General features: G+C 41.4%; 1 protein-coding gene across 1 annotated transcript in view; it reads right to left on the reverse strand.

Moving 5' to 3' along the window:
* Positions 1-7,790: 7,790 nt before the first annotated feature.
* Positions 7,791-12,633, reverse strand: part of LOC120273813 (receptor-like protein EIX1) — a 6,972-nt gene continuing 2,129 nt past the window's right edge. The window contains exons 2-3 of the mRNA XM_039280525.1: positions 8,451-8,557; positions 7,791-8,313 (exon numbers count right to left, since the gene is read on the reverse strand). Of these exons, the coding sequence (XP_039136459.1) occupies positions 7,791-8,313; positions 8,451-8,557 (630 nt within the window). The remainder of the gene's footprint in view (positions 8,314-8,450; positions 8,558-12,633) is intronic.

A 12,633-nucleotide genomic window follows, 5' to 3' on the forward strand; every position in this document is an offset into this window, starting at 1 on the left:
ATAAATAGTAATTTTGTTTGATAAAATCATGTTACATTTTAATTTTAAAAACCTTTTAAATTTTATCTATAATCACTTAAAAATTCTATATATAACCTATGAGATTGGGTAGGGAAAAAATAGACTTTTTAATAATTTATTAACAATATAATTTTACAACTATATATACTACGTATTTGGCTTTTTTTTGTATTCAAAATTGCTTACACAAAAGATAAGATGTATAATTGTGATAAATACTAAATTGACACAATTGAAATTGTAATAGTGACAAAATAATTAGATTTCACAACTAATCCAAACTATTGTGTCAATTAAATTTTTTAGCATAAAAATCCCAATAACATTGTTAAGAAATTTAATTTTTGTGGCAATATTTAGTGGGCACTAAATGGTTGAATTTTTTTATGACAAAACCGTTGTAACAAAAGATATATGTTGAGTGACGGAGAACACTTTCATCACAATATATGAAAAATTATAGTAATGACAATATTTTTTTTCACAATTATACATCATTTTCATCAAGAATTTTTGACATAAAATCTTATATGCTTTTAGTAACAAACATTGGACACAAAAGAAATTTTGCCACTATTAATATATTAATAGTGATAATTTAATTGTGACGTACATTAAATTGTCACAATTATCACTGTAATAGTGATAGAAACATAACTTATCACAATTAATTTAAACAATAGTGTTTGTTACTTTTCAAGTCTTTGGCCGATCAATGATGAGTTTCGCTTACGGTGTGGGCATCAGGAGGCCACATAACCATGATCTTACATAGTCTGGGTGGATGTTCTCTCAAGAAATGGGGTAATTTTAGGTCTTAAGAGCGTATCCAAATCGAGATCTGAGACCCGATTAGATAGAGATGTCATGCGAGTTAATACATTATTAACCTATGGGCTTAATTTTTTAATATTATTTTAAATGTGATTAATGCCATGTCAGCGCTTTGGATGGAAAAAGCAGGATGGCGTTTGAGAGAGAGAGAGGAGCGTTTTCTCAAAATAGAAAAATAAAGGGACTTCCGGTCAGATAAATTATAATAGAGGGATCAAAGGTGCACATTGACTATAATGGAGGGACTATGTACGATATTAAATCTTATGCAAATAAATGGTGGACTTGACCAAAAGATTTATACTAAGTTAATTAATGGTTGTTATTTCCTAAAATTTTTAATTACTGATTGCAATTAGACAGAACAATCTGTCCAAAGTTTGAGAAGAAGTGATTGATGCTCTCCTTGGAGAGTACTGAGAGTTCTCATATGATCCATTTGTCAAATTTTTATATATAGATTTACAACATTGGCTAAAAATTTTCATTCAATGTTGACCCATATCAATTTTTTTAAATAAAAAAATGTTGACTCACCGATATGAAAACAGCTCAAGTTATGTTTGGGTACATTACATAGATGAAAATTGATATTGTCCAAGCATTTCGATTTTCATTGTTAACCAGAAACACTATCAATAACATTGGTACATGTTGAGATGTTGCTTTTGTTCATTTGAGAATTCATTCTGGGCAGAGATGTTTATGAGGCAATAATCCTCTATTATTGATAGTGGATCGGGTGTCTGAAGCTTTACTATGCTCTCAAGTTCAGTAGGCAATTAGAGACCAGGACATGCTGGACACATCTAAGGGAGATGATGAAGGTATTAATGATGGTGAAGATCTTGGTGGCACTGATGATGACATGATGCTTGTTGAATATCAAGAGGAAGCTAAAAAAGTTTTGAATTGCTGAGGAGGGCTATTGAAAAAGAAAGGATGAATGGAGTGTGTTCCCTCTGGGAATTGATCATCTGTGCTACCCTTTCTCTTGTTTTCTCTTGGTGAAATTACTTAGTTTTTGTATACTTGTCTTTTTTTTTATGATTTTTCTATCTTTTTCTTTTGCCCAATTTTGTATTTTTGAAACTAAAGCGCTTACGGTTTTATGTTGGAAATGCAGAAGTGTTTCGGGTGCAAACACAGTTAACAGAATTTTTTACCTTATTTGGATTGTGCTTAGTGAAGACTTGAGCCAATGTTGATAGGATTAAGAGGTTTTGTAACAAGTTTTGGAACTAGGCTTGGGCGGATATTCTGGTTGTTGGCTATTCTAGTGGTATTATTGTTTTATGGAAGAGATCTTTTGGTTCTATCACTCCCCTAGCGACATCCAGAGTTGCGGTTCACTTGGTGATATCGTCGGAGCTTCCTAAAAATTGAAGACTTTCTGTCGTGTATAATGGTCAGAGGGTGGGTGCTCATAGGAAGCTCAGGAGAGAACTCTCAGGAATCTCTATCCTAAATCTTCCCTGGCTCATTATGGGTGATTTCAATGCTATTTGTTCTGCATCTGAGCACAAGGGTTCTTTTTCTCACTATGAGGACGAAGCTAATTGTTTTTTGAATTTTATTGCTAGTAATCTTTTGCTTGATTTGGGGTATGTGGGGTGGACTTCACCTAGTGTAATGGACAATTGGGGCTTGCCCGTCGGGTGACCCGGTTGGACCGGTGTCTAACAAACCCTCTTTGGACCTTAATTTTTGGTTCTTACTTGAATTCTCATTCGTGTCTTTCTTTTTGATCATGATCCTCTTTTTCTTGTACGCTTCTCATTGCTTTTTGAAAGAAAAAAATCAGATTTTTTTATTTTTGATAATTTTTGGCTTGACTATCCTAAATGTCATCGCATCATTAATAGACTTTGGAAGTCTAATGCTAATTGTAGTCCCTCTTTATGCCTTCACACACAATGTCAATTGCACTAAGACCAAGCTCATTCATTGGAGATCAACATGTTTAAATTATTTAGATATAAATATTAGTGACACTGAGTTAAGAATTAAGGAGTTAGAGGTTCGATTCTATTGTCGATCATGTCTCTCCTTGATTCTTGTAACTTTCATGTCCTCTATAATAGGCATAGGGCTCTACTTCATCGAACTCCTTGAAATGGGCCCAACTCTCTCTCTTGATGTGGGTTCAAAATGGTGATTTTTAAATCTAGCTTCTTTTCACAATAGTGCTAGCATTCATGAGACATAAAAATTAGATTACTCATATTTTAGATGTTTAGGGTAATAGTCTTTCTTTGGTAGATTTGACATTGAACATTGCTACTGCGGCTCATTATTCCAATTTGTGGTTTTCGAGCATAGTAGCGATCTATTCGATATTTTTGCATGCTCTCCACGAGGGATCTTAAGTGCATTTCAGATTTTGACAAGGTTTCTCTGATTAGACCTGTTTCTAAAATTGAGATTTTTAAACTCTTTGCTCTTTTCCTATTGGAAAAAGCCTAGCCGATAGTTTAAATGCATAATATTATCGATTTTTTTTTGCATGATATTGGTAACTATTTATTTAATGTTGTTGATTACTTTTTTCGCATGACTTCTCTTCCCAAATCTTGGGGAAATACATATGTCGCTTTAATTCCTATAAAGAATAAGCCTAAGGTTGTCTCTGATTTTCTCGCCCATATCTCTTTTGTAATGTCACGTTATAAAATTACTACTAAGATCTTGGCCAATAGACTTAGAACTGTCTTCCCCAATTTGATTGGTAGAGAGAGCAATCGTTTCATTGCGGGGCATTGCCCTATAGACAACATTTTTTTCAGTCAGAGATAGCACACTCTATTGAACATGATTATAAGAACCCCTCCCTAGGATGATAGTGCGAAATTGATGTTGAAAAAGCATACGACACCTCGAGGTTGGAATGTTATTCTTGCCACTTTAATTAAAATGAATTCCCCTCCCTATTTGGGTCTATTAGATCGGGCACTGCTCTAGCTTTTTGCTAGGTTCTCTTTTGCTCATCAATGGCGAGGCCCTCTAGTTGGAATTCTTTATCAAAGGATTTCGCTAAGGAGTTTTGTTATCTCCTTATCTTTTTCATTCTTACATCTCAAAATTTAACTTCCATTATCAATAAATCTTAGATATGAATATGATTAAGGGATTTGATACTATATTGAGCCTTAATTTTCAATCATCTTATGTATCTTGATGATCTTCTTTTTGGTGACTAAAGCCAATAGGAAAGTTGACCGAAATTGTAATCTATGCCCTTTCCATCTACTCTCGATTGATCTGGGTAGCGGCCTAACTTTTCTAAATCCATAGTTTACTTTCCCTAGTTGGCCCATAAAAAGTGTGACAAAATTTTAGTTCAATTTTAGAATTTTAAGATCGGCAATTTTTCCTTTTTACTTACTTGGGAATCATGATATCTCCCAAAAGGCTCGGTTTGAATCTCTTTCGCCCTATGGTTTCCTATATTTCCAATACTATTCGCTGTTTGGAATCACAACTCCATCTCTAAAAGCTAGTAGAGTTATTTTTAATCAATAGTTTCCAATCTTTCGGTTCCTCTTTACTATCTCTCTTCTTATCTTCTTGGATAATATTTTGGGACTCAATTTCTAGGCGAGGTTAGAATTTCCTTTGGGTTTTACAATGGAAATCGTGAGCTATCCATCTTGTGAGTTGGAACATTGCTACTCTTGATAAATCTAAGAGGGTCTTGGTAGTTAAAAATCTCAAATTGGCCAGTTTTGCTTTGTTTGTTAAGCATATTATGAGTTTTTTTTAATTGCAAGGAGGTTGCTTGGGTGAAAATTTAAAAATCAAAATATGTTTCAACTTATAACCAGCTTTTTCCATCACCCAATTAATTGCTCTTGGTTTATTAGATTTTTCTATAAAATTGCTCTGATCTAATTAAACCAAATCTCGATTCAATCAGTTAATCCGCACTCTATTTCCCTTATTTAATGATCAATGGTGTTTTGAAAATTCCTTTAGCTACAAACTGACTTCTTTCTCAATTTGGACATGGATTTGGAGAATATTCAAGTTTCGAGACTTGATTGAAGAGGGCAATTGGATCATAAGATGCTTTTTATAATTTACTTGGTCCCAACTTGGATTTTTCCATTTTTAACCAAAGGGCAACATCGCGTTTCTAATCTTTGGCAATATTTTTGTTTGTCAAAGTTGCGGCACTTCGAAGTGCCTCGAGCGCCCGAGCTTCTTCTATGCTTTCCCCTTACTTCTCACTTTTCTTTTCACCCCTTCCTCCCCCATTTGATCTTTGAGTGGGGGTGGTTATGGCCTCGTTGGGGCCTCAGATACTCGACCGAGGGTAAAAACCATGTTCGGGCTATCCTGGGCTAATATTGTGAGCTCAAAGACTTCAGGAATTCATTCGGAACCTCCACTCCATCTCCAGAAAAACCACTTTGAAAAGATAAAAATATCACCGAGGCTCGAGTCGCAATAGATAATGAACTATGGCAAGTCTCTCCAGATAGCATGTAAGCTTTATAGTTGCTTAACCTCACCCCAACGGTTATTACTTTTATTAGATGCGAGTCACTGAAATGCAAAGGCGTATCGCTATGGGAGGGCCTTGGACAATGGTCGGATGGATCTTGCAACTTTTCTCCATGGAGGGAGTCTTTTGACTGCCCTTTGAAAAAGCTTGAAACAACAGCAGTTTGGCTAAAAATTTACCACCTCCCCATCGAGCTTTGGGCTAGAGAAATCCTCGAAACAATAGGCTCATGATTTCGATTGAGTCCTATAGAGTGGATGATCAAACATTGGATTGATCAAGAGCACGTTTGCAAAGTGCGTGTTGAATTAGACCTCACATAACCTCATCAATAGGGGCCTATGGATGCTGTATGGTAAAACTCGAGGTCTTTGTCCTTGTTCTATATATAAAAACCCCTAGCCACTTTCTCTTGTTGAAGAATTGGGCATAGTGAAGCCAAGTTGTACTCCTATTGGTTGTCAGTCGGTAGGGGGTGGAAATACTTTGTCCGGGCTTGCCGAGCCAGGTCGATCCGGCCCGAATAAAAAGGGTTTAGACAAAGTTGTGCTAATCTGGGCTAGGTTTTGGACAATGTTTGATTGTCCAGAATTTAAACCCGGGCGAGTCCGGACAAATAAATTGCGACAACTAGGCTTTTATACTTCTAATATTTTTAAAAAGCCCAAAAATCATAAAGCCCAATTGTTTTAAGCCCATCTTCCAAAAATCTTCAAACTTATATAGTTTTTTTTTATTAAGACATGGAATTTTGTATGATTTGATTTGGGTTTTGGATTGTTGGATATTTTTTCATTTAATGTGAATTAAATTATTTTTTATAGTTTAATATTTGAGTGAAGTTAAATATAGTTTATAGGATTTAGACAAAATTTGTTTGTCCGATTTTAAAAACTAAGGCCCAGTCCGGACACAAATTTATTTATTTATAGTAGTAGTTGTACGGACCCGAAATTTTGCCAACCCTAGTCGATGGCATGTTCTCCTTTTGTGCCCTCTTTGATAAATAATCGGAGAGCTGACACAAGAGGAACAATGCATGCGATGTATGAAAGATATCACTTTCGAAACCCTTAAGAAGATCAACAATTCCCCTCAAGATGAAGACGATGAAGATGACGAGGGTGTTGGACCCTAGTTAAAACCACGAAAGCCTTCATGGATGGGGGAAACAAAGCCGGGAGCCAAGGTGGTCGCAGAGGGTGGTAGTCGGAACCCCTAACCACGAGAGTCTCCACGGGGACAATGCACGCAAGTTTGACATGTGGGCCCGATCTTTGTCTAATGGTCAACACGCGTGGCGGATGAGGAAACCATTATGTAAATACACGTGGAGGACATGCATCAAGGTGTAGGGTTGGTCATGTTCTCACAGCACGTTGATCTCCCTACAACCAATTCACGAGGGAATTAATTCCCATTAACTATGATCTAAAACCCTAAACTTGATGAGATGGCTACTAATAATTTTGTGAAGATTCTCCATCACGCCAAATCTCGAGGGCCTCAATGCTGACTAAACATGGAAAAAGAAGCACCACCGATTGGAAATACCAATCAGACCTCTTCCCATTTTTCCCAAACATTTTGAAAATAAACAAAGGAAACCTTCTCTTATCTTTAGTTTCTTTGTAGGATATGGATGATGAGAGAAGCAATAATGATCACCACCTGATGATAGTTGAGAATGTGGCTAAAAGTCTTGGAAAAATCTTTGAAAAGTAGTGCAACATGGATGATGTTCCATTAGCTACGGTGAAGACAACGATGATTCGAGTCTAGCATGAAGCGCGAAGATGATATGGTTCTTCTCTAGTACCAAAAGGAATAAAAAATGGAAGCCTTGGCATGGAACCTAGAAAGAACCTTGTTAATGGTGATGGGTGATTGAAGGTGACTAGGGGCCGGCATGGGCGATGGGAGACGGCGACCATGCTACAGGATAATTGATGCGTGAGCAGGAACCATCTTTGAAGAATGGAGAATGAGATGGGGACCATCTTGAGGTATGAAGGTAATTTCATGTATGGGTCGATGATTTATAATATAATATCTTAAGTTTAAGGTTAGGACCAATGGGGTTTGAGATATTATTGTGTTGAGTGGCCAATAGGGTGGTGTTTAATAGAGACTTTTTGATTTGAAGTGTGTGGTTGCTATTAATATGTAAAAAGGGCATTTTGAATGAGAAGAAGGTCAAGAGTCGAGTAAAAACTATCATCTCTCTCGATGCGGTATCACTTATCTTTTTGGTCTCCAAACTCTTCTTTCTTCTTGTTCTTCTTTGCAGGTGACCCTTCAAGGTGAGTGTCGGTGGGGCTTGCTACTCTCGGCTTGATGTGTATGGTATCGGAGGCGTTTGTTGGAGAGCGATGGCGGTAGGAGTCCCGGTGGGCTATCAGCTGCCTTGTGTTCCGTGTTCCGGAGACTATGGACGATGGCGCTGAGGATGAAAACCGTAGGTCTCCAGAGGCTTTGGGAGCTCGTTGGGAGGAGGTGTGCCGCAGGAAGGAAGATGCTGAAGCACAGAGCGGGGATACAAGAAGAAGGATACAAAGAGGCACTGCCTCATCGACAACAAGCCGATCGACGGGTCTATTCTCAGCCGGATTGAGGCGAGAGCGGCATTGTCTGCGTGGAGATAAGTGAAAGGAGCTATGGCAGGAGCGTCCCGAAGATGATGGCCAAGTGAGAAAAGCGGCGTTGAGGCAAAGCTTGAGACACTCAAAGTGGAGGATGGTGAGGTATTCAAGAGCTTACCTATGCTCCCGAGGAGTGTGGTGATTGTGAATCCGGTGAAAGCCCTTGTCTGCGCTCTGCGGTAGAAGGTGGTGTCCAAGTTACGCGAGCTTGGCTCCAAAAGTTCGACTATGTAGCGGAAGTAGCCATGGAGAGTCCAGAGACATGACAACTTTAACACTTGATGAACTTGGTGGTTCTCTCCAAGCTCACTTGAAAGTCGAGTGTAAAGATAGATCATTGAAAAGGAATTAAGAAAGGAGGAAAAGCCATTCGTTAAATGGGCGGGAGCACAACCTCGGGTGTCGAGGAGAAAAGGTTGTCTGATGCTAGCCGGGGATGGAGTCACCGAGGAGGAAGAGGAGGCTTCCTCGGAGGAGGGAGGAAGGCGCGGGAGGCGCCTTGCGAGGATGGAATGGAGACAACCATGAGAGCAACATACTGATTAGCTTTAAGCTGTAAAAATTTGGACGCGCAGAAATTTGAATCTGAGGAGAGGAAATGACGAGGCCGGAGCCTCACATGGTTCACCGAGAGCAGCAGATCACGAGCACTTGTTTATGGCCGGTTAGTGCTGACCATGAAGCCCTCAAATGGTAGTGTGGTTGGTGGACGTGCCGGGTGTCCTAACCACATGACAGGAGATGAGTTTGTTTATCGATCTTGATTGAGTCTCGAGAAAACCTCGATTTCGTCTTGTGCAATGACAGGAAATGGTTGTGCTTAGGTGGGCACGGTGACTCTGAGTTGCGCGGTGGCCAGGAGGCTCAAGCAAGCTGCGAAGTGCGGTTGGTCCCCGAGGACTCGCACGCTCACGACCTCACCAGAGTAGCGAGCGACACACATCCAGGAAGGGAGTTCTCGGTCGACTTCCATGAAAGAAGATGTGAGATCAAGGATGAGCAAAAGCGGGTGATATGGTGTCTGTGAGTACTGGAAGGAGACAATAACTTGTTCCCTACGGATCTCCACCCAAAAGTGGGAGGAGTGATGTGGCTGCGAGATGAGACATGCTAGGTAGAGCGGCGGCACCAACGATTTGGGCATTTGAACTATAGAAAGTGCAGGGGTCTTTTGGCATTGAAGGAGATGGTGCATGGGATTGCCGAGTAAGGATGGCCCTCGACGGTGTAGTGTGTGTGTGCAATTGGGAAGCAAGCAAACGAAGGCATTTCCTTGCAGTGAAGACAAGGGAGGAACCTCATGTCGCATGTTGCGGCTTGTTCACGTGGATTTGTCGCGGCCACATGAGGTGCTTGTGAATCTACTGGGAGGTAACAGGAAAGTTTTCTTTTTACTTTGTAGATGATTCGTGGAAATCTTTGGGTATGTTATTGAAGACAAAAGGTGAGGCTTTGAGCACTTAGGAAAGTTCCAATGCGCTGTGTGAAGCTGAGGAAGGAAGCTCAGGAGTGCTAAGAAGCGATCAGAGAATTCGACGTGTGAGCCTTGAGTGGATACTTTGTGAGGCTTGGCATTGGGAGGGAGTTCGGGCGCCCTACACTACCGCACAGCGTGTGGTGGAGCAGCAGAGCGAGGCAGTCGTTGAGGTGGCAGGTGCTTTCTCAGAGTGTGGTGGCCTCCGGAGGCGGTGGGGTGTGGCGGTGCAGCTACGTCGGTGCCACCCCGATCAGCGGTGCCAACACGGCGGCGGGTGACCAAAACTCCATATGAATTGTGGCATGGAGACCAAAGTGTAAGCCGTCCCAAAAGTCTTTGGTTGTATTGCTGCGATTCTTAGCCTTCACAGGCTGGAGAATTGCCCGATGAGGTGGACATTTGAGAAAGCGCGGTGTTTAATGAGCCGTGTCCGAGAATCTAAAAGCACAAAAGTCTACAACACGACATCCAAAGGTTGCACCTATTAGTCGAGGATGCGCGCCAACATTCAGCAGGGGAGTTTCTCGATGGGTGTGGGATTCAAACAATGGTGGACCCGTTATGACCATTGAAGATCGGAAGACAAAGTGAGCGAAGGCAGGAGGGCAATGAAGAAGGTGGTGGAGAGGCTACAAGGGAGGAGCAACAACAACACATCTGAGTGGAGGTCTTTCAAGTCACCCAGGTGAAAGGATCGCAAATTCTATTTCACGAGAAGAAGTCCACAGGATAGTTCACCGCCCAAGGAGAATGAGGGTCCTAACGAGATATCTATAACAATTGCGGCTTAAACTCCTCCATGTGGCCCGAACCTCCACTATCATAGGAAGCATAGGGAGGCATCGAGTGGCGAGGCCATGGATGACGAGTGGCGGCCATTCGAGAATAACCATGCGTGGGACTGGCGCAGGCTCCCGAGTTTGAAGAAAGCGGTGGAGGCGAAATGGGTGTACTGAGGTCCATCAAATCGTCTAATGGTGAAATCTTGAGACCACAAGCGAGGTTGGTAGCGCAAGGGATACGTCGGCCACGGCCGCGGTCTAGACTACGAGGAGATGCTAACTACCGTGGGTTGCAAAGACTTGGCAGGGAGCGGTGAGACTTGTCCTTGTTCTTGCTCGCTCAAAACCACGGCGACACGTGTACCCGGGTTTGATGTTAAATCGGCATTTTCTCAATATGGAAGGAAATTCTTGAGGAATCGTTGTAACAACTGAAGGATATTCGATTGAAGGAAAGAACACATGGTACTGTGCTCGATTGAGACTCTCCTCACGGGCTTATGCACGCCGAGAGCATAGTTATGGGAGATCGAGTGCTCATTCAGAAAGCAGCGGTATGGGTATGAAAGAGTGGGCGGGCATGGACATTGTACATAGGAAGAAGCAGCGGGATGAATTGTATCTCGATGGGTCTCTGTGTTGGCGACATTGTGTATACAAAGTGGGTCACGCACGATCAATCAATTCGAGAGAAGAAATGATGAAAACATTCGAGCATGTGCGATGCAGGTTTGATGAAGTTCTTTCTTGGTTTGGATGCACATCAATTGCGATGGGATCGCTTCATCACCTGCGAGGATAGGGTGTGAAGTTTTGCCCAACCCAACTCAACATGAAGCGATGCAGATGGCGATGCCGGTTGGGAGTTAATGACAAAGGCTGTTTGTTGCGGAAAGAGGAGAAGTACGCAGTCCTAGAAGATATCGAAGAGCCTAATTGGGAGAGATTGTTGGCCACATTGGCCTTGCACACTAGGCGGACATTTTGCACTACCTGCTGTTAATCTTTTATCAAAGAAAGGTTTATGGGGCAAGCACATGATGATCACCTAGCTGTTGACAGAGGAGTTTAGCCGGTACCTTGCGAACGTCATTGTAATGAAACTTGTTTATCCTCGAGGAGAATGATGGATAGCTTGGAGGCTTCGCAGGCCGTTGATTGGGGAGGTTCCTTGGTGGTAGAAAGAGCAGCCGGGATGTTCTTGATTGGGTTCAAGTCACGATTAGCTTTGCGGGGATCTGGAAGCAAGATGTGAAAGTGGCATTGTATCCACGCCTGAGGCGGAGTACATTGTCGCTACGTGCTGCGGCATGCCGGTGAGTATGGCTCGAGAAGAGATTCTCAATGATTGTGAGAAATATCCGTCTAAAGCGAAGATATCACTGTGGTGCGCGATAATCAATCCACAATTCGCGTGGCGAAGAATCGGCTCTTCGCGAAGGACCAAGCACATTGATGCGGTTTCACTCATTGAAGCTTGTGATGAGGGACGATCACCCTCGACCGCAACACCAAGGACCAGCTTGGACATCTTGATAAAGCCGCGGCACAAGGAGATCCGAGCTCAAATGGGGTTATGCGCTTAATCAAAGTGTTAATGGTGATGGGTGTTGAAGGTGACTAGGGCGCCGGCATGGAGCAGCGAGGACGGTAGGCGACCATGCTGGGATGTTGGTACGTGAACGAGAACCATCTTCAAGAATGGAGAATGAGATGGGAACCTGCTCAGGGTATGAAGAATTTCATATGGGTCGTGGGGATTATAATATAGTATCTTAAGTTTAAGGATTCGAACCAATGGGGTTTGAGATATTGTGTGTTGGTATGTAGGGTGGTGTTTAATGAGAGACTTTTGGTTGAAGTGTGTGGTTGCTATTAATATGTAAAAGGCATTTTGAATGAAAAAAAAGAAGGTCAAGAAGAAAAACTATCATCTCTCTCAACCGTGTGTATCTTTTGGTCTCCAAACTCTTCTTTCTTGTTCTTCTTTGCGAGACCCTTCAAGGTGGGGTGGTGAGGCTTGCTCAACCGACTCAAAGAAAGGAGGAAAAACTCCAATGTTCTAAACTTTTCTATCTCTCTCTCTTTTTCAAAATGTATGACTATAAAGATTCTTTGTTGGATTCTTTGTTGGAATTGCATGGGTATCTCCAACCCTAGGATAGTTGATCTTTTGAATGATTTTATGAGGATGAAAAAACATGATATCATTTGCTTAGTTGAAACAAAGTCAAATATTGACAAAACTCTTCATCTTTGTTAAAAATATGAAAAATCTTGGGATTGGGCCGCTATTCCTACTTCAGGACTTTCCGGAGGAATTATCACTTTCTGGAATCACTCTATTGGCAAAGTCACGCCAGCGCCTTC

This window comes from Dioscorea cayenensis, chromosome 2 (genome assembly GCF_009730915.1).
Source record: "Dioscorea cayenensis subsp. rotundata cultivar TDr96_F1 chromosome 2, TDr96_F1_v2_PseudoChromosome.rev07_lg8_w22 25.fasta, whole genome shotgun sequence".
In the NCBI taxonomy this organism is placed as follows: Eukaryota; Viridiplantae; Streptophyta; class Magnoliopsida; order Dioscoreales; family Dioscoreaceae; genus Dioscorea; species Dioscorea cayenensis.